The sequence below is a fragment of the Oncorhynchus tshawytscha genome, linkage group LG06 (genome assembly GCF_018296145.1).
Source record: "Oncorhynchus tshawytscha isolate Ot180627B linkage group LG06, Otsh_v2.0, whole genome shotgun sequence".
NCBI classification, from domain to species: Eukaryota; Metazoa; Chordata; class Actinopteri; order Salmoniformes; family Salmonidae; genus Oncorhynchus; species Oncorhynchus tshawytscha.
The window spans coordinates 8,751,520-8,773,369 of NC_056434.1; the positions used below are offsets into that span (position 1 = coordinate 8,751,520).

The 21,850-nt window shown below is 42.1% G+C and overlaps 1 protein-coding gene across 3 annotated transcripts in view; it reads right to left on the reverse strand.

Moving 5' to 3' along the window:
- The window catches only part of LOC112251992 (E3 ubiquitin-protein ligase RNF13-like), a 97,461-nt gene that overhangs the window by 10,145 nt on the left and 65,466 nt on the right, over positions 1–21,850 (reverse strand). For all 3 annotated transcript variants that reach the window (XR_006083569.1, XM_042322913.1, XM_042322914.1), the window contains exons 5-8: positions 5,421–5,508; positions 2,975–3,065; positions 2,331–2,436; positions 1,644–1,737 (exon numbers count right to left, since the gene is read on the reverse strand). Coding sequence is in view for 2 of the 3 variants with exons in the window: in XM_042322913.1 (XP_042178847.1) it covers positions 1,644–1,737; positions 2,331–2,436; positions 2,975–3,065; positions 5,421–5,508 (379 nt within the window). In the remaining variant the exon portion in view is untranslated. The remainder of the gene's footprint in view (positions 1–1,643; positions 1,738–2,330; positions 2,437–2,974; positions 3,066–5,420; positions 5,509–21,850) is intronic.

The window sequence follows — 21,850 nt, forward strand, 5'->3', positions numbered from 1 at the left end:
TGGGATGCCATTCCATCCCGGAACATCGCTCCGCTATACTAGTTATCCAGCCACTCACCTTCCATTTTGAAATGGCGCCAAGCTGGCAAACCCACTCCGGCCTATTAGGAACAACTAACAACATTGGAATACTCCCCTTCAGTCCTAAACAGGCCAATCAGCAGCGAGAAAATCTTCAGATCAAAGTTTTAAATACAAAACAGTCCAATCTCTGTCGTTGATAACACTAAATTCTATCCCCTTACCTGCCACTACTTAAACACTCTATGAAAACGTTGAGCTAAAGGCCGGAGTCCCCAGAGACCCATTCTGTGTGATGATTGCAGGGATCCCGAGTTCGGGGCTTAAAAGGGTGATTTAGGTAGAGATTCGGTGTCCCTGCTTTGTATCGGCACAACACTAGCAGAGCGAGCAGAAACCCAGCTAACTGATGGACCCATTCCCTGGGACGTCTGAACTCTATGGAACGCCCGCGGAAACTGTCAGTTAGACAAGGGCTGTCGCACACACACACACACACACACAGTTTGTGTGTGTTGCCCGTTTGCCTCTCCTCAGAGCACATGCTCCTGCCAGCCAAAGGGAGGAGTCTTGCCAGACCCCCATTATAAGCTCTGCGAGGGGGCTACTTAGTATGCGCCAGTCAGACTCAGACAAAATCTCCTCAGTGTTCCCTGCACAGCAGATCTTTAATGGCTTCCCACCCCAAACTCGGCAGGGGCATCTAAACTCCTTCCCAGTGTGAAAAGAGGACTGACATTCGCAGACTATCTTGGACAAATCCCTATTAGCAATGCAAAAACATGGACTATAAATTCCTCCTGCACTGAGAGAGACAAGAGCAAAATGGAGGAAAACCTCTCAAGTCCAGGAGTTTAAAATACCTCCCTCAAGGTAACCAGAAGATGTATTTGTATTGAGAGTGGCATTACTCACCTTCAGCCCTGTATTTAGTCTCAAGAGTAAGGAGCCTTAATCTGTGGGGTTGGCTTTTTGGAAAATCAAGCAGTATTTCTTTATATATATATATTTTTTTACCTTTATTTGACCAGAAAGGTCAATTAAGAACCAATTCATATTTCCAATGACGGCCTGGCTAATCTCATTATTTCATAAGTCGCTCTTACCGTCACCCTCACCGTGGCCCAGTCACATGACACAAGGCATAGCGTGTCTAGAGCCGGTTGAGGTCAGTTTGGAGTTCTCATCTAGGACGAGCTGACCTGCTAGATCAGCATTTACGGTCAACTGTTCGTTGAGGACAAAGGTCGATAGATTAATGCCCTCATACAAGGGTAAGTGTGCTCTCCGATCATAAAGCCAGATTTCAATCTTTGTATTGTTGATGCATACAAAAAGGCAAGCAAACAAACAGACACAAAACTATTTTAAGACTCTTTGTTCTCCCATGTACACACAGGTACTCCCTCAGCAGGGACGACCTGAACTTGTATTGAAGCAGTTTCACATTAACGCAAAGTGAGAAAAACACAAGAGGATACCACACATCCCTAACAGACATTACTACAACAATTCACAGATGTAACAAGATCGGGGCATTACACAACATGAGGAGAGTGCCATCCCCATGCTTAACACAAAACTGTCCAGATTGCCATGGCGATAGCTTTTTCCCTCCATACCTTTCTTGTACTTGTGAATGGGGAGTTTCTTCAGTTGGTCCTTGCGCAAACGGCTTCTCCGAGCCCTGTGTCTGTCCTGGACAAACTTGGTGATCTGAGCAAGGAGGGGAAAAGTCAACAGTCAGTTCGGGAGTTTTTAAGCCCCTTAACCTCGCCGGAAAAAATCCTGATGAATACTCCACAAGAGTTTTTCTGAACCTCACAACGCCATTGTACTTCGAACCCTCTTGCCAAAAGTCTAACGTCGCTATTCGATTGACAGTTATTTTCAAATTATAAGAGAATTCTCTGCAGTTGAAAAATTCCACAACCAAAATTCTAAAGCAATATTTGTATGTACAAGCATTTCGCTACACTCGCTTTAACATCTGCTAACCATGTGTATGTGACAAATAAAATTTGATTTGATTTACATTTTAACAGAATTACATTAATTAACCTTCTTGTGTCAATTCTGTTGGAAATGGGATGACTTGGGTAACTGGTTCTTCTTCTAGTAATAGAAGAATGAGCACGAGCTCTGCTATTTGTCCTAGCTTGATGATATCGTCACCAGCCCGATGCCTAGTGCCCTCAGACCAGAACATCCTAGAAAAACTCCCTACTCCTGACATTTCCCACAGATCTGCCATGCCACCATTGACTCAATCACATTAACGAATGAACTCTACCACTGTATTTGCCTACCATGAAAACAACGATGAGGATGAGGCAGATTCCCACGGTGATGAGGAAGGGGATCAGGTAGTATTCCAGAGGCAAGCTGAAGTCTGGCATGAGGACCACATGACCCCTGAAGAACAACAACAACAACAGCACCATTATGGAGATATATTCAAGTGTTTACAATGTATCGTTGGCTAGCCTTCCTAGGGAGTTTTTCCTAGCCACCGTGCTTCTACACCTGCATTGCTTGCTGTTTGGGGTTTTAGGCTGGGTTTCTGTACAGCACTTTGAGATATCAGCTGATGTACGAAGGGCTATATAAAAACATTTGATTTGATATCTTTGAGAAACGCGAGACATTTTTTTTTTTAAATCCCAGATTATCCACCGATCTCGGGCAGAGCGCTGGGAACATGATGACAAGTCAACACACTGTGTTACATTATTATTACGTCATAAAGATGGACAATCTGGTTTATGTTGTCTTTCCACTGAATTCATTGAATAAAAGGAATATATTATTTAACAACATGACGCTGACAAGATTTATGTGGACATCATTGTTAGAGAGCCCAGTTAGACTATGCCAGTTAAGGTGCCTGTAATGTCCGAGGCTTGAATTATGTTGATAAGACATGGCAATAAGATGTAGGTCTCCGACTCACCCCTTGTCGTATGTGTAGTCTTCTTTCAGGGAGTTAGCAGTCTCTTCACTAACAAACACTGATGGAATGTCGATTTGCTTCAAAATATCCACTAAATGGGAAAGGAGGAGGGGAAGTTATTTATACACATGTGGAGTGGCTACATACTGATGTCCATCATGAAATAACATTACGTTTTGAAGGAAACGCCAAGACACGAGTCAGCTATTGGGGAAAAATACTGGAATAGAAAGAAGTTTGCTGTATATCAACGCAGTTCAACATCTGGCCTTTTCTGAAAACATTTACATTTTCAGATGTGGTAGTTTTCAGATGAGGTAGTTTTCAGATGAGGTAGTTTTCAGTTGAGGTAGTTTTCAGTTGAGGTAGTTTTCAGTTGAGGTAGTTTTCAGTTGAGGTAGTTTTCAGATGAGGTAGTTTTCAGATGAGGTAGTTTTCAGATGAGGTAGTTTTCAGATGAGGTAGTTTTCAGTTGAGGTAGTTTTCAGATGAGGTAGTTTTCAGATGAGGTAGTTTTCAGATGAGGTAGTTTTCAGATGAGGTAGTTTTCAGATGAGGTAGTTTTCAGATGAGGTAGTTTTCAGTGTCTATGGGAACCAGGCTGATGCCCACTTGTGCCACTGTCATTTAGTATTCTGCTCATATGCGACAGTTGTTAAGGCCCCCCGAACCCCGGAAGCAGAAATCTCTTGGATGGCTGTTGAGTTAAGAAATGGCTCACTGCCCAACGTTTGAAAAGAAGCCATCTCACCGGATGACCGTTACCGGTCTAGACCGTTACCAGCATGAGGAGCTGTCACCATTACTCATGATAGGTTGTCATACGCCCTGGAGTGAGAGACAGGGAGACGAGCAGCAAATGATGTGAAGAAAAAGCAGTCGAGAAAAGAGAAACCGATATCCATCCCTCCTCCCCAAAAACTGCTTTGTGTGATGGGCGATCAACTTGGACGGGGTTGAACCGTTTGGAGACGTACTACGGCACTACATACCTCCACAACAACACTAGGAGTCGGGCTTGGTGCTATGGGTGCAGCAGCTCCCAGCGAGTCCTAATGCTCCTCTTGACCCCGAGGTTTGGGAATCAAAGGTACATCTACTCTACTCACTCCACTCCTCCACTACTATACTACCCCTCTACTCTACTACTATACTACCCCTCTACCATACTACCCCTCTACCATACTGCCCCTCTACTATACCGCCCCTCTACTATACCGCCCCTCTACTATACCGCCCCTCTACTATACTACCCCTCTACTCCACTACTATACTACCCCTCTACTATACTACCCCTCTACTCCACTACTATACTACCCCTCTACTATACTACCCCTCTACTCCATTACTATACTACCCCTCTACTATACTACCCCTCTAATCCATTACTATACGACCCCTCTACTATAGTACCCCTCTACTATACTACACTACTATACTACCCCACTACTATACTACCCCTATACTCCACTACTATACTACCCCTCTGCTACACTACCCCTCTGCTATACTACCCCTCTGCTATACTACCCCTCTGCTATACTACCCCTCTGCTATACTACCCCTATACTCCCCTACTATACTACCCCTACACTCCACTACTATACTACCCCTATACTCTACTACCCCTATACTCCACTACTATACTACCCTACTACTATACTACCCCTATACTCCACTACTATACTACTCCACTACTATACTACCCCACTACTATACTCCACTACTATACTACCCCACTACTATACTACCCCTATACTCCACTACTATACTACCCCACTACTATACTACCCCTCTACTATACTACACCACTATACTACCCCTCTACTCCACCACTATACTACCCCTCTACTCCACCACTATACTACCCCTCTACTACACTACCCCTCTACTACACTAATATACTACCCCTCTACTATAGTACTCCACTACCCCACTAATATACTACCCCTCTACTATACTATTCCACTACCCCACTACTATACTACCCCTCTACTATACTATTCCACTACCCCACTATACTACCCCTCTACTCCACCACTATACTACCCCTCTACTCCACCACTATACTACCCCTCTACTCCACCACTATACTACCCCTCTACTACACTAATATACTACCCATCTACTATAGTACTCCACTACCCCACTAATATACTACCCCTCTACTATACTATTCCACTACTATACTACCCCTCTACTATACTATTCCACTACCCCACTACTATACTACCCCTCTACTATACTATTCCACTACCCCACTAATATACTACCCCTCTACTATACTACCCCTCTACTATACTATTCCACTACCCCACTAATATACTACCTCTCTACTCCACTACCCCTCTACTCCCCAAATGAACAGACGACTGTGTGTAGTGCTGCTGCATGTTTGTGTGATTGTGCAGAGGAGGATTGTCAGGGGGGACGGACGACGACTTACGATCATTGGATCCCATGCTGATTAAGTCATCAGAGTCCACGTTGTGAACAATGGCCGACTTGTACCCGGCCTTCTGGGCATTAAGCACCTGCGGGAGACAAAATATTTGTGTTCAGTGTGTGGTTCCTATGGATCAGTGTGCGTTCAGCCAGCCCACCAAAACACTTGGACCACCACGGAACAGCGACTCTTATATTCACAGGCTCAGGATCAGACAATAGCTATCCCCATACTGTAGTAACTATCTCTATACTGTATCCATACAGTAGTAGCTATCTCCATACTGCAGTAACTATCTCTATACTGCAGTAACTATCTCTATACTGTAGTAACTATCCCCATACTGTAGTAACTATCCCCATACTGTAGTAACTATCCCCATAATGTAGTAACTATCTCTATAATGTAGTAACTATCTCTATAATGTAGTAACTATCTTCATACTGTATCCACACTGCAGTAAATATATCTATACTGTAGTAACTATCTCCATACTGTATCCACACTGCAGTAAATATCTCTGTACGGTCCCCAACACCTCTGCCAAGCCCTCATTCCAACTCCATCACCCATACTCTGTGGGCCCTGGGATAGGTCTACTGGCTTAAGGGGAGGGATTGAACTCTACTATAACTGACATCCCTTCGGGGCAGGGAGGGAGTGAGTGTGTGGTTAAATACGTGTCAATGGCCGCGCAGACGTCTGGTCCATAGGTGCACTGTGCGTATAATGACAATGACATGCTATATGGCCACACCAAAACACGAAGGACAATGAGGCTAGAAATAAAATAGGGAGGATACCTAGTCGGTTGTACAACTGAATGCATTCAACTGAAATGTGTCTTCTGCATTTAACCCAAACCCCTCTGAATCAGAGAGGTGCGGGTGGCTGCCTTAAATCGACATAATTAGCATAGTGTGTAATGTGGCTAAACACATAGCATTCTGAAAGAAATCTAAAGGCTAAAATAACTTACTTCATAGAGTCGGTGGTATGCATTAACTTATAGAGGGCATGTGCTGGCAGACTCCAGTAATAACAGTGTTGCCCTACAGGCTAACACTGTTGACATGGAGCCTGAGAGTGTGCTTCGGCTCCATGTCGAAACCCGTTTGACATTTCACTACTAACAACTCATCTGTTTAGGACCTTCTTCCCAGAAAGTACTCTCAGGAGAGAGAAAAAAAGAAAAGAAAACAGGCTTGAGTTTAAAATACAACAGCTTCCCCTACAGTGGGAAACATTGGGGTCCTTCTCCCCCGTGTAAAGGTGTCCCTGATTACAACAGAGGCTCCAAAACAGGAAGAACTTGATGAGGAAACCCAATAATGAAGTAATACAGCCATTTACATTCACCAACTGCCACTATGGATGATAACAGGGGATGTATTCAGACCCCTTGAATTTCTCCACATTTTGTTACTTTTTACAACCTTATCCTAAAATTGATTAAATCTTTTTTATTCTTCTAAAAAAGTTAATTTTTTTTTTTAGAAATGTTTGTATTAAATGTAAAAAACAGAAATATATTATTTACATAAGAAGTCAGACCCTTTGCTTTGAGCCCTGAAATTGAGCTCAGGTGCATCCTGTTTCCATTGATCATCTTTGAGATGTTTCTACAACTTGATTGGAGTCCACCTGTGGTAAATTCAATTAATTAGACATGATTTGGAAAGGCACACACCTGTCTATATAAGGTCCCTCAGTTGACAGTGCATGTCAGGTCGAAGGAATTGTCCGTAGAGCTCTGAGACAGAAAAAGGCACCTAAAGGACACTCAGAATACAGTGGGGCAAAAAAGTATTTAGTCAGCCACCAATTGTGCAAGTTCTCCCACTTAAAAAGATGAGAGAGGCCTGTAATTTTCATCATATGTACACTTCAACTATGACAGACAAAATGAGAAGAAAAATCACATTGTAGGATTTTTAATTAATTTATTTGCAAATTATGGTGGAAAATAAGTATTTGGTCAATAACAAAAGTTTCTCAATACTTTGTTATATACCCTTTGTTGGCAATGACAGAGGTCAAACGTTTTCTGTAAGTCTTCACAAGGTTTTCACACACTGTTGCTGGTATTTTGGCCCATTCCTCCATGCAGATCTCCTCTAGAGCAGTGATGTTTTGGGGCTGTTGCTGGGAAACACGGACTTTCAACTCCCTCCAAAGATGGGGATTGAGATCTATGGGGTTGAGATCTGGAGACTGGCTAGGCTACTCCAGGACCTTGAAATGCTTCTTACGAAGCCACTCCTTCGTTGCCCAGGCGGTGTGTTTGGGATCATTGTCATGCTGAAAGACCAAGCCACGTTTCATCTTCAATGCCCTTGCTGATGGAAGGAGGTTTTCACTCAAAATCTCACGATACATGGCCCCATTCATTCTTTCCTTTACACGGATCAGTCGTCCTGGTCCCTTTGCAGAAAAACAGTCCCAAAGCATGATGTTTCCACCCCCATGCTTCACAGTAGATATGGTGTTCTTTGGATACAACTCAGCATTCTTTGTCCTCCAAACACGACGAGTTGAGGTTTTACCAAAAACGTATATTTTGGTTTCATCTGACCATATGACATTCTCCCAATCTTCTTCTGGATCATCCAAATGCTCTCTAGCAAACTTCAGACGGGCCTGGACATGTACTGGCTTATGCAGGGGGACACGTTTGGCACTGCAGGATTTGAGTCCCTGGCGGCGTATTGTGTTACTGATGGTAGGCTTTGTTACTTTGGTCCCAGCTCTCTGCAGATCATTCACTAGGTCCCCCCGTGTGGTTCTGGGATTTCCCCTTTGTGGTTCTGCGATTTTTGCTCACCGTTCTTGTGATCATTTTGACCCCACGGGGTGAGATCTTGCGTGGAGCCCCAGATCGAGGGAGATTATCAGTGGTATTGTATGTCTTCCATTTCCTAATAATTGCTCCCACAGTTGATTTCTTCAAACCAAGCTGCTTACCTGTTGCAGATTCAGTCTTCCCAGCCTGGTGCAGGTCTACAATTTTGTTTCTGGTGTCCTTTGACAGCTATTTGGTCTTGGCCATAGTGGAGTTTGGAGTGTGACTATTTGAGGTTGTGGACAGGTGTCTTTTATACTGATAACAAGTTCAAACAGGTGCCATTAATACAGGTAACGAGTGGAGGACAGAGGAGCCTCTTAAAGAAGAAGTTACAGGTCTGTGAGAGCCAGAAATCTTGCTTGTTTGTAGGTGACCAAATACTTATTTTCCACCATAATTTGCAAATAAATTCATAAAAAATCCTACAATGTGATTTTCTGGATTTTATCTTCTCATTTTGCCTGTCATAGTTGTACCTATGATGAAAACTACAGGCCTCTCATCTTTTTAAGTGGGAGAACTTGCACAATTGGTGGCTGACTAATTACTTTTTGCCCCACTGTATGTCTACATATTATAAGTTGAAATGTTTATGTTTCTGTCTCCATATGATATGATAAAATATATCCAATGCAAAAAAACATCTACATTTAAAAATGGTATTAATTTGCATATATTTCCGTTAATTCTCATATATTCCCGTTAATTCCAATGGAAAGTTTACACCTCTGAATATTCCCCAAAAATGTGCAACCCTACTAAGCACACAGCCAAGACAAATGTGAGAGTGGCTTCGGGACAAGTCTCTGAATGTCCCTTGAGTGGCCCAGTCAGAGCCCGGACTTGAAGCCAATCTAACATCTCTGCAGAGACTTGAAAATAGCTGTGAAGCGATGCTCCCATCCAACCTGACAGAGCTTGAGAGGATTGGCAGAGAAATGATGGGGAAAAACTCCCCAAATACAGGTGTGCCAAGCTTGTAGCGTCAAACCAAAGAAGAATTGAGTCTGTAATCGCTGCCAAAAGGTGCTTCAACAAAGCAAAGGGTCTAAACTCTTATGTAAATGTAATCAGTTTTTTATATTTTTAATACATTTTCAAACATTTCTAAAAACCTGCTTTTGCTTTGTCATTATGGGCTATTGTGATGTCATCATGGGTATTGTGATGTCATTATGGTGTATTGTGTGTAGATTAAAATACATTTTAGAATAAGGCTGTAACGTAACAAAATGTGGAAAAAGTCAAGGGGTCTGAAAATGCACTGTATATGCATACTTCCATGCTTAGTTGAGGTATTTCCTGTTTGGCAGCCATTTTGTTCAGACCTGCATGGTCTTTCTCTGTGTGGATCATCATGATCTATACACACGCACGCAGGCTGGGTTGGCAGGGCAACCTGTTATGGTTGGTGCAGTATTCCAGTTTAAGTCATGGTTGGAATTGTTGAAGAAGCCTGTGATATTGTGGCGCGTGTGTGTGTGTGTGTGTGTGTGTGTGTGTGTGTGTGTGTGCATACTTGTGTAAAAGGAAATTGCCTGTTTCCTTTACTCACAGAGTAGACAGCCAAACAGACTGTCACAGTAAGTGTGGTAAACTAGAGTTTTTTCCCCCATCCACCCTGCTGTAGTCTGTACTAGTTTCTCTCTCTCGCCCGAACATGCACGTACGCACGCACACACACACACTTGCCCAAACACGCACGCGCACACACTCGCCCGAACACGCACGCACACACACACACACTCGCCCGAACGCACGCGCACACACACACACACACACACACACACACACACACACACACTCGCCCGAACACGCACACACCTTTTAGCTACAGCCAAATTATTGCATAAACACAGCATGGTCTTACGGTCTTTAAATGTTCAGTTAATGGAGAGGCCAAGACCCCACACCCTCCCCTAACTACATAGATCCTAGGCTTTAAATTCAATCAAGACCAAATCAAATACTTAAATGTACAATTAGACTAAGTGAAAGGATGTAAGTGTAGTGTGTAAGTGTAGTGTGAAGTGTGTAAGTGTAGTGTGTAAGTGTAGTGTGTATGTGAAGTGTGTAAGTGTAGTGTGTAAGTGTAGTGTGTGAAAGGATGTAAGTGTAGTGTGTAAGTGTAGTGTGTATGTGAAGTGTGTAAGTAGTGTGTAAGTGAAAGGATGTAAGTGTAGTGTGTAAGTGAAGTGTGTAAGTGAAGTGTGTAAGTATAGTGTGTAAGTATAGTGTGTAAGTGAAAGGATGTAAGTGTAGTGTGTAAGTGTAGTGTGTATGTGAAGTGTGTATGTGAGGTGTGTAAGTGAAAGGATGTAAGTGTAGTGTGTAAAAGGATGTAAGTGTGTAAGTGTAGTGTGTGAAAGGATGTAGTGTGTGTAAAGGATGTAAGTGTAGTGTGTAGTGTGTAAGTGTAGTGTGTATGTGAAATGATGTAAGTGTAGTGTGTAAGTGAAAGGATGTAAGTGTAGTGTGTAAGTGAAAGGATGTAAGTGAAGTGTGTAAGTGTAGTGTGTGAAAGGATGTAAGTGAAGTGTGTAAGTGAAGTGTGTAAGTGTAGTGTGTAAGTGAAAGGATGTAAGTGAAGTGTGTAAGTGTAGTGTGTGTGTAAGTGAAAGGATGTAAGTGTAGTGTGTAAGTGTAGTGTGTAAGTGAAAGGTGTAAGTGAAGTGTGTAAGTGAAGTGTGTAAGTGAAGTGTGTAAGTGAAGTGTGTAAGTGAAGTGTGTAAGTGAAGTGTGTAAGTGAAGTGTGTAAGTGTAGTGCGTAAGTGAAAGGATGTAAGTGTAGTGTGTAAAAGGATGTAAGTGTAGTGTGTAAGTGTAGTGTGTGAAAGGATGTAAGTGTAGTGTGTAGTGTGTAAGTGTAGTGTGTAAGTGTAGTGCGTAAGTGAAAGGATGTAAGTGTAGTGTGTAAAAGGATGTAAGTGTAGTGTGTAAGTGTAGTGTGTGAAAGGATGTAAGTGTAGTGTGTAGTGTGTAAGTGTAGTGTGTGAAAGAATGTAAGTGTAGTGTGTATGTGAAGTGTGTAAGTGTAGTGTGTAAGTGAAATGATGTAAGTGTAGTGTGTAAGTGAAAGGATGTAAGTGTAGTGTGTAAGTGAAAGGATGTAAGTGTAGTGTGTAAGTGTAGTGTGTGAAAGGATGTAAGTGTAGTGTGTAAGTGAAAGGATGTAAGTGTAGTGTGTAAGTGTAGTGTGTAAGTGTAGTGTGTATGTGAAGTGTGTAAGTGTAGTGTGTAAGTGTAGTGTGTAAGTGTAGTGTGTAAGTGTAGTGTGTATGTGAAGTGTGTAAGTGTAGTGTGTAAGTTAAAGGATGTAAGTGTAGTGTGTAAGTGAAGTGTGTAAGTGAAAGGATGTAAGTGTAGTGTGTAAGTGTAGTGTGTAAGTGTAGTGTGTAAGTGAAAGGATGTAAGTGTAGTGTGGGATAGGTCTACTGGCTTACGGGGAGGGATTGAACTCTACTATAACTGACATCCCTTCGGGGCAGGGAGGGAGTGAGTGTGTGGTTAAATACAGTGCCTTGCGAAAGTATTCGGCCCCCTTGAACTTTGCGACCTTTTGCCACATTTCAGGCTTCAAACATAAAGATATAAAACTGTATTTTTTTGTGAAGAATCAACAACAAGTGGGACACAATCATGAAGTGGAACGACATTTATTGGATATTTCAAACTTTTTTAACAAATCAAAAACTGAAAAATTGGGCGTGCAAAATTATTCAGCCCCCTTAAGTTAATACTTTGTAGCGCCACCTTTTGCTGCGATTACAGCTGTAAGTCGCTTGGGGTATGACTCTATCAGTTTTGCACATCGAGAGACTGAAATTTTTCCCATTCCTCCTTGCAAAACAGCTCGAGCTCAGTGAGGTTGGATGGAGAGCATTTGTGAACAGCAGTTTTCAGTTCTTTCCACAGATTCTCGAATGGATTCAGGTCTGGACTTTGACTTGGCCATTCTAACACCTGGATATGTTTATTTTTGAACCATTCCATTGTAGATTTTGCTTTATGTTTTGGGTCATTGTCTTGTTGGAAGACAAATCTCCGTCCCAGTCTCAGGTCTTTTGCAGACTCCATCAGGTTTTCTTCCAGAATGGTCCTGTATTTGGCTCCATCCATCTTCCCATCAATTTTAACCATCTTCCCTGTCCCTGCTGAAGAAAAGCAGGCCCAAACCATGATGCTGCCACCACCATGTTTGACAGTGGGGATGGTGTGTTCAGGGTGATGAGCTGTGTTGCTTTTACGCCAAACATAATGTTTTGCATTGTTGCCAAAAAGTTCAATTTTGGTTTCATCTGACCAGAGCACCTTCTTCCACATGTTTGGTGTGTCTCCCAGGTGGCTTGTGGCAAACTTTAAACGACACTTTTTATGGATATCTTTAAGAAATGGCTTTCTTCTTGCCACTCTTCCATAAAGGCCAGATTTGTGCAATATACGACTGATTGTTGTCCTATGGACAGAGTCTCCCACCTCAGCTGTAGATCTCTGCAGTTCATCCAGAGTGATCATGGGCCTCTTGGCTGAATCTCTGATCAGTCTTCTCCTTGTATGAGCTGAAAGTTTAGAGGGACGGCCAGGTCTTGGTAGATTTGCAGTGGTCTGATACTCCTTCCATTTCAATATTATCGCTTGCACAGTGCTCCTTGGGATGTTTAAAGCTTGGGAAATCTTTTTGTATCCAAATCCGGCTTTAAACTTCTTCACAACAGTATCTCGGACCTGCCTGGTGTGTTCCTTGTTCTTCATGATGCTCTCTGCACTTTTAACGGACCTCTGAGACTATCACAGTGCAGGTGCATTTATACGGAGACTTGATTTACACACAGGTGGATTGTATTTACCATCATTAGTCATTTAGGTCAACATTGGATCATTCAGAGATCCTCACTGAACTTCTGGAGAGAGTTTGCTGCACTGAAAGTAAAGGGGCTGAATAATTTTGCACGCCCAATTTTTCAGTTTTTGATTTGTTAAAAAAGTTTGAAATATCCAATAAATGTCGTTCCACTTCATGATTGTGTCCCACTTGTTGTTGATTCTTCACAAAAAAATACATTTTTATATCTTTATGTTTGAAGCCTGAAATGTGGCAAAAGGTCGCAAAGTTCAAGGGGGCCGAATACTTTCGCAAGGCACTGTACGTGTCAATGGCCGCGCAGACGTCTGGTCCATAGGTGCACTGTGCGTATAATGACAATGACATGCTATATGGCCACACCAAAACACGAAGGACAATGAGGCTAGAAATAAAATAGGGAGGATACCTAGTCGGTTGTACAACTGAATGCATTCAACTGAAATGTGTCTTCTGCATTTAACCCAAACCCCTCTGAATCAGAGAGGTGCGGGTGGCTGCCTTAAATCGACATAATTAGCATAGTGTGTAATGTGGCTAAACACATAGCATTCTGAAAGAAATCTAAAGGCTAAAATAACTTACTTCATAGAGTCGGTGGTATGCATTAACTTATAGAGGGCATGTGCTGGCAGACTCCAGTAATAACAGTGTTGCCCTACAGGCTAACACTGTTGACATGGAGCCTGAGAGTGTGCTTCGGCTCCATGTCGAAACCCGTTTGACATTTCACTACTAACAACTCATCTGTTTAGGACCTTCTTCCCAGAAAGTACTCTCAGGAGAGAGAAAAAAAGAAAAGAAAACAGGCTTGAGTTTAAAATACAACAGCTTCCCTTACAGTGGGAAACATTGGGGTCCTTCTCCCCCGTGTAACGGTGTCCCTGATTACAACAGAGGCTCCAAAACAGGAAGAACTTGATGAGGAAACCCAATAATGAAGTAATACAGCCATTTACATTCACCAACTGCCACTATGGATGATAACAGGGGATGTATTCAGACCCCTTGAATTTCTCCACATTTTGTTACTTTTTACAACCTTATCCTAAAATTGATTAAATCTTTTTTTTTCTTCTAAAAAGTTTTTTTTTTTTTTTTTTTAGAAATGTTTGTATTAAATGTAAAAAACAGAAAAATATTATTTACATAAGAAGTCAGACCCTTTGCTTTGAGCCCTGAAATTGAGCTCAGGTGCATCCTGTTTCCATTGATCATCTTTGAGATGTTTCTACAACTTGATTGGAGTCCACCTGTGGTAAATTCAATTGATTAGACATGATTTGGAAAGGCACACACCTGTCTATATAAGGTCCCTCAGTTGACAGTGCATGTCAGGTCGAAGGAATTGTCCGTAGAGCTCTGAGACAGGAATGTGTCGAGGCACTGATCTGGGGAAGGGTACCAAAACATTTCTGAAGGTCCTTGGTCAGGGAAGTGACCAAGAACACGATGGTCACTCTGCCAGAGCTCCAGAGTTCCTCTGTGGAAATGGGAGAACCCTCCAGAAGGACAACCATCTCTGCAGCACTCCACCAATCAGACCTTTATGCTAGAGTGACCAGATGGGAGCCACTCCTCAGTAAAAGGCACATGACAGCCTGCTTGGAGTTTGCCAAAAAAGGCACCTAAAGGACTCTCAGAATACAGTGGGGCAAAAAAGTATTTAGTCAGCCACCAATTGTGCAAGTTCTCCCACTTAAAAAGATGAGAGAGGCCTGTAATTTTCATCATATGTACACTTCAACTATGACAGACAAAATGAGAAGAAAAATCACATTGTAGGATTTTTAATTAATATATTTGCAAATTATGGTGGAAAATAAGTATTTGGTCAATAACAAAAGTTTATCTCAATACTTTGTTATATACCCTTTGTTGGCAATGACAGAGGTCAAACGTTTTCTGTAAGTCTTCACAAGGTTTTCACACACTGTTGCTGGTATTTTGGCCCATTCCTCCATGCAGATCTCCTCTAGAGCAGTGATGTTTTGGGGCTGTTGCTGGGAAACACGGACTTTCAACTCCCTCCAAAGATGGGGATTGAGATCTATGGGGTTGAGATCTGGAGACTGGCTAGGCTACTCCAGGACCTTGAAATGCTTCTTACGAAGCCACTCCTTCGTTGCCCAGGCGGTGTGTTTGGGATCATTGTCATGCTGAAAGACCAAGCCACGTTTCATCTTCAATGCCCTTGCTGATGGAAGGAGGTTTTCACTCAAAATCTCACGATACATGGCCCCATTCATTCTTTCCTTTACACGGATCAGTCGTCCTGGTCCCTTTGCAGAAAAACAGTCCCAAAGCATGATGTTTCCACCCCCATGCTTCACAGTAGATATGGTGTTCTTTGGATACAACTCAGCATTCTTTGTCCTCCAAACACGACGAGTTGAGGTTTTACCAAAAACGTATATTTTGGTTTCATCTGACCATATGACATTCTCCCAATCTTCTTCTGGATCATCCAAATGCTCTCTAGCAAACTTCAGACGGGCCTGGACATGTACTGGCTTATGCAGGGGGACACGTTTGGCACTGCAGGATTTGAGTCCCTGGCGGCGTATTGTGTTACTGATGGTAGGCTTTGTTACTTTGGTCCCAGCTCTCTGCAGATCATTCACTAGGTCCCCCCGTGTGGTTCTGGGATTTCCCCTTTGTGGTTCTGCGATTTTTGCTCACCGTTCTTGTGATCATTTTGACCCCACGGGGTGAGATCTTGCGTGGAGCCCCAGATCGAGGGAGATTATCAGTGGTATTGTATGTCTTCCATTTCCTAATAATTGCTCCCACAGTTGATTTCTTCAAACCAAGCTGCTTACCTGTTGCAGATTCAGTCTTCCCAGCCTGGTGCAGGTCTACAATTTTGTTTCTGGTGTCCTTTGACAGCTATTTGGTCTTGGCCATAGTGGAGTTTGGAGTGTGACTATTTGAGGTTGTGGACAGGTGTCTTTTATACTGATAACAAGTTCAAACAGGTGCCATTAATACAGGTAACGAGTGGAGGACAGAGGAGCCTCTTAAAGAAGAAGTTACAGGTCTGTGAGAGCCAGAAATCTTGCTTGTTTGTAGGTGACCAAATACTTATTTTCCACCATAATTTGCAAATAAATTCATAAAAAATCCTACAATGTGATTTTCTGGATTTTATCTTCTCATTTTGTCTGTCATAGTTGTACCTATGATGAAAACTACAGGCCTCTCATCTTTTTAAGTGGGAGAACTTGCACAATTGGTGGCTGACTAATTACTTTTTTGCCCCACTGTATGTCTACATATTATAAGTTGAAATGTTTATGTTTCTGTCTCCATATGATATGATAAAATATATCCAATGCAAAAAAACATCTACATTTAAAAATGGTATTAATTTGCATATATTTCCGTTAATTCTCATATATTCCCGTTAATTCCAATGGAAAGTTTACACCTCTGAATATTCCCCAAAAATGTGCAACCCTACTAAGCACACAGCCAAGACAAATGTGAGAGTGGCTTCGGGACAAGTCTCTGAATGTCCCTTGAGTGGCCCAGTCAGAGCCCGGACTTGAAGCCAATCTAACATCTCTGCAGAGACTTGAAAATAGCTGTGAAGCGATGCTCCCATCCAACCTGACAGAGCTTGAGAGGATTGGCAGAGAAATGATGGGGAAAAACTCCCCAAATACAGGTGTGCCAAGCTTGTAGCGTCAAACCAAAGAAGAATTGAGTCTGTAATCGCTGCCAAAAGGTGCTTCAACAAAGCAAAAGGTCTAAACTCTTATGTAAATGTAATCAGTTTTTTATATTTTTAATACATTTTCAAACATTTCTAAAAACCTGCTTTTGCTTTGTCATTATGGGCTATTGTGATGTCATCATGGGTATTGTGATGTCATTATGGTGTATTGTGTGTAGATTAAAATACATTTTAGAATAAGGCTGTAACGTAACAAAATGTGGAAAAAGTCAAGGGGTCTGAAAACTTTCTGAATGCACTGTATATGCATACTTCCATGCTTAGTTGAGGTATTTCCTGTTTGGCAGCCATTTTGTTCAGACCTGCATGGTCTTTCTCTGTGTGGATCATCATGATCTATACACACGCACGCAGGCTGGGTTGGCAGGGCAACCTGTTATGGTTGGTGCAGTATTCCAGTTTAAGTCATGGTTGGAATTGTTGAAGAAGCCTGTGATATTGTGGCGTGTGTGTGTGTGTGTGTGTGTGTGTGTGTGTGTGTGTGTGTGTGTGTGTGTGTGTGCATACTTGTGTAAAAAGGAAATTGCCTGTTTCCTTTACTCACAGAGTAGACAGCCAAACAGACTGTCACAGTAAGTGTGGTAAACTAGAGTTTTTTCCCCCCATCCACCCTGCTGTAGTCTGTACTAGTTTCTCTCTCTCGCCCGAACATGCACGTACGCATGCACACACACACACACACACACACACTTGCCCAAACACGCACGCGCACACACACGCCCGAACACGCACACTCGCCCGAACACGCACGTGCACACACACACACGCCCGAACACGCACACACACTCGCCCGAACACGCACACACGCACACACACACACACACACACACACACTCGCCCGAACACGCACACACCTTTTAGCTACAGCCAAATTATTGCATAAACACAGCATGGTCTTACGGTCTTTAAATGTTCAGTTAATGGAGAGGCCAAGACCCCACACCCTCCCCTAACTACATAGATCCTAGGCTTTAAATTCAATCAAGACCAAATCAAATACTTAAATGTACAATTAGACTAAGTGAAAGGATGTAAGTGTAGTGTGTAAGTGTAGTGTGAAGTGTGTAAGTGTAGTGTGTAGTGTGTAGTGTGTAAGTGTAGTGTGTATGTGAAGTGTGTAAGTGAAGTGTGTAAGTGTAGTGTGTAAGTGAAAGGATGTAAGTGTAGTGTGTAAGTGTAGTGTGTATGTGAAGTGTGTATGTGAGGTGTGTAAGTGAAAGGATGTAAGTGTAGTGTGTAAAAGGATGTAAGTGTAGTGTGTAAGTGTAGTGTGTGAAAGGATGTAAGTGTATTGTGTAGTGTGTAAGTGTAGTGTGTGAAATGATGTAAGTGTAGTGTGTAAGTGAAAGGATGTAAGTGTAGTGTGTAAGTGTAGTGTGTAAGTGTAGTGTGTGAAAGGATGTAAGTGTAGTGTGTAGTGTGTAAGTGTAGTGTGTGAAAGGATGTAAGTGTAGTGTGTAAGTGTAGTGTGTAAGTGAAAGGATGTAAGTGTAGTGTGGAAGTGAAGTGTGGAAGTGTAGTGTGTAAGTGAAAGGATGTAAGTGTAGTGTGGAAGTGAAGTGTGTAAGTGTAGTGTGTAAATGTGAAAGGATGTAAGTGTAGTGTGTAAGTGAAGTGTGTAAGTGTAGTGTCAGTGGAAGTGTGTAAGTGAAGTGTGTAAGTGTAGTGTGTAAGTGAAAGGATGTAAGTGTAGTGTGTATGTGAAGTGAGTAAGTGTAGTGTGTAAGTGAAAGGATGTAAGTTTAGTGTGTAAGTGAAAGGATGTAAGTGTAGTGTGTAGTGTGTAAGTGTAGTGTGTGAAAGGATGTAAGTGTAGTGTGTAAGTGTAGTGTCTATGTGAAGTGTGTAAGTGAAAGCATGGAAGTGTAGTGTGTGAAAGGATGTAAGTGTAGTGTGTAAGTGAAAGGATGTAAGTGTAGTGTGTAAGTGAAGGATGTGTGTAAGTGTACTGTGTAAGTGAAAGGATGTAAGTGTAGTGTGTAAGTGAAAGGATGTAAGTGTAGTGTGTAAGTGAAAGGATGTAAGTGTAGTGTGTGAAAGGATGTAAGTGTAGTGTGTAAGTGTAGTGTGTATGTGAAGTGTGTAAGTGTAGTGTGTAAGTGAAAGGATGTAAGTGTAGTGTGTAAGTGTAGTGTGTGAAAGGATGTAAGTGTAGTGTGTAAGTGTAGTGTGTAAGTGTAGTGTGTAAGTGAAAGGATGTAAGTGTAGTGTGTAAGTGTAGTGTGTAAGTGTAGTGTGTAAGTGAAAGGATGTAAGTGTAGTGTGTAAGTGTAGTGTGTAAGTGTAGTGTGTAAGTGTAGTGTGTAAGTGAAAGGATGTAAGTGTAGTGTGTAAGTGAAAGGATGTAAGTGTAGTGTGTAAGTGTAGTGTGTAAGGATGCTACAATTGCAAATCAGGGGGAAAAAAGTCATATTTGACGCTTGAATCACTGTAGATGCCTAATCCAACTTCACTTACAAAAACAAAACATAAAAAGTGTGTGCGTGTGTGTGTGCGTGCGTACTTGTGTAAAAAGGAAATTGCCTGTTTCCTTTACTCACAGAGTAGACAGCCAAACAGACTGTCACAGTAAGTGTGGTAAACTAGAGTTTTTTCCCCCCATCCACCCTGCTGTAGTCTGTACTAGTTTCTCTCTCTCGCCCGAACATGCACGTACGCATGCACACACACACACACACACACACACACTTGCCCAAACACGCACGCGCACACACACGCCCGAACACGCACACTCGCCCGAACACGCACGTGCACACAACACACGCCCGATGCACACACACTGCCCGTAACGAAACACGCACACACACACACACACACACACACACTGCCCGAACACGCACACACCTTTAGCTACAGCCAAGTGTATTGCATAAACACAGCATGGTCTTACGGTCTTTAAATGTTCAGTTAATGGAGAGGCCAAGACCCCACACCCTCCCCTAACTACATAGATCCTAGGCTTTAAATTCAATCAAGACCAAATCAAATACTTAAATGTACAATTAGACTAAGTGAAAGGATGTAAGTGTAGTGTGTAAGTGTAGTGTGAAGTGTGTAAGTGTAGTGTGTAGTGTGTAAGTGTAGTGTGTATGTGAAGTGTGTAAGTGAAGTGTGTAAGTGTAGTGTGTAAGTGAAAGGATGTAAGTGTAGTGTGTAAGTGTAGTGTGTATGTGAAGTGTGTATGTGAGGTGTGTAAGTGAAAGGATGTAAGTGTAGTGTGTAAAAGGATGTAAGTGTAGTGTGTAAGTGTAGTGTGTGAAAGGATGTAAGTGTATTGTGTAGTGTGTAAGTGTAGTGTGTGAAATGATGTAAGTGTAGTGTGTAAGTGTAGTGTGTAAGTGAAAGGATGTAAGTGTAGTGTGTAAGTGAAAGGATGTAAGTGTAGTGTGTAAGTGTAGTGTGTACGTGTAGTGTGTGAAAGGATGTAAGTGTAGTGTGTAGTGTGTAAGTGTAGTGTGTGAAAGGATGTAAGTGTAGTGTGTAAGTGTAGTGTGTAAGTGAAAGGATGTAAGTGTAGTGTGGAAGTGAAGTGTGGAAGTGTAGTGTGTAAGTGAAAGGATGTAAGTGTAGTGTGGAAGTGAAGTGTGTAAGTGTAGTGTGTAAGTGAAAGGATGTAAGTGTAGTGTGTAAGTGAAGTGTGTAAGTGTAGTGTCAGTGGAAGTGTGTAAGTGAAGTGTGTAAGTGTAGTGTGTAAGTGAAAGGATGTAAGTGTAGTGTGTATGTGAAGTGAGTAAGTGTAGTGTGTAAGTGAAAGGATGTAAGTTTAGTGTGTAAGTGAAAGGATGTAAGTGTAGTGTGTAGTGTGTAAGTGTAGTGTGTGAAAGGATGTAAGTGTAGTGTGTAAGTGTAGTGTCTATGTGAAGTGTGTAAGTGAAAGCATGTAAGTGTAGTGTGTAAGAAAAGTGTGTAAGTGTAGTGTGTAAGTGAAAGGATGTAAGTGTAGTGTGTAAGTGTAGTGTGTGAAAGGATGTAAGTGTAGTGTGTAAGTGAAAGGATGTAAGTGTAGTGTGTAAGTGAAAGGATGTAAGTGTACTGTGTAAGTGAAAGGATGTAAGTGTAGTGTGTAAGTGAAAGGATGTAAGTGTAGTGTGTAAGTGAAAGGATGTAAGTGTAGTGTGTGAAAGGATGTAAGTGTAGTGTGTAAGTGTAGTGTGTATGTGAAAGGATGTAAGTGTAGTGTGTAAGTGTAGTGTGTGAAAGGATGTAAGTGTAGTGTGTAAGTGTAGTGTGTAAGTGTAGTGTGTAAGTGAAAGGATGTAAGTGTAGTGTGTAAGTGTAGTGTGTAAGTGTAGTGTGTAAGTAAAAGGATGTAAGTGTAGTGTGTAAGTGAAAGGATGTAAGTGTAGTGTGTAAGTGTAGTGTGTAAGGATGCTACAATTGCAAATCAGGGGGAAAAAAGTCATATTTGACGCTTGAATCACTGTAGATGCCTAATCCAACTTCACTTACAAAAACAAAACATAAAAAGGAATAAAATCCTCCCCTCATAAATGATTTGGGGTGAAGATGTGTTATCCTTGGTGTAAATTGCAAGTGAGGGTGAGGCACAGGGAAATACTGTAACAAAATAAACCATGAAGAGAGCTGAGAAATCAGGTTCTCTCAGTCACACGGAACTCACTGTGAGCCCAGATAGCCGGAGCAGCGAACCTCATCTGTTGAGATAAATAATGGATGTGTGGCCCTCTCAGTGGCTTTCAGAGATGCTATGCTGTGTTGTGTTCCCCCCCCCCCCCACCCATCCATCCACCACTGAATGCACCAAAGTAGCCTAGCGATAGCTTGTTTAAGCCCTGAGCCTATGGGTTATTCTAGGCTTTCACTCCCCACATTGTACCCAATATAATAGTCTGGTATCATTTTTATGTTGCTATGCTAAGATAACAAAATGTAACTGTTCATTCAGACAAAGCGGATGAGCGAAGAGTTGTTTGACGGAATCAAGATGCTAGTAGACATTAGCGCAGCCTTTTGTTAGTCACTGT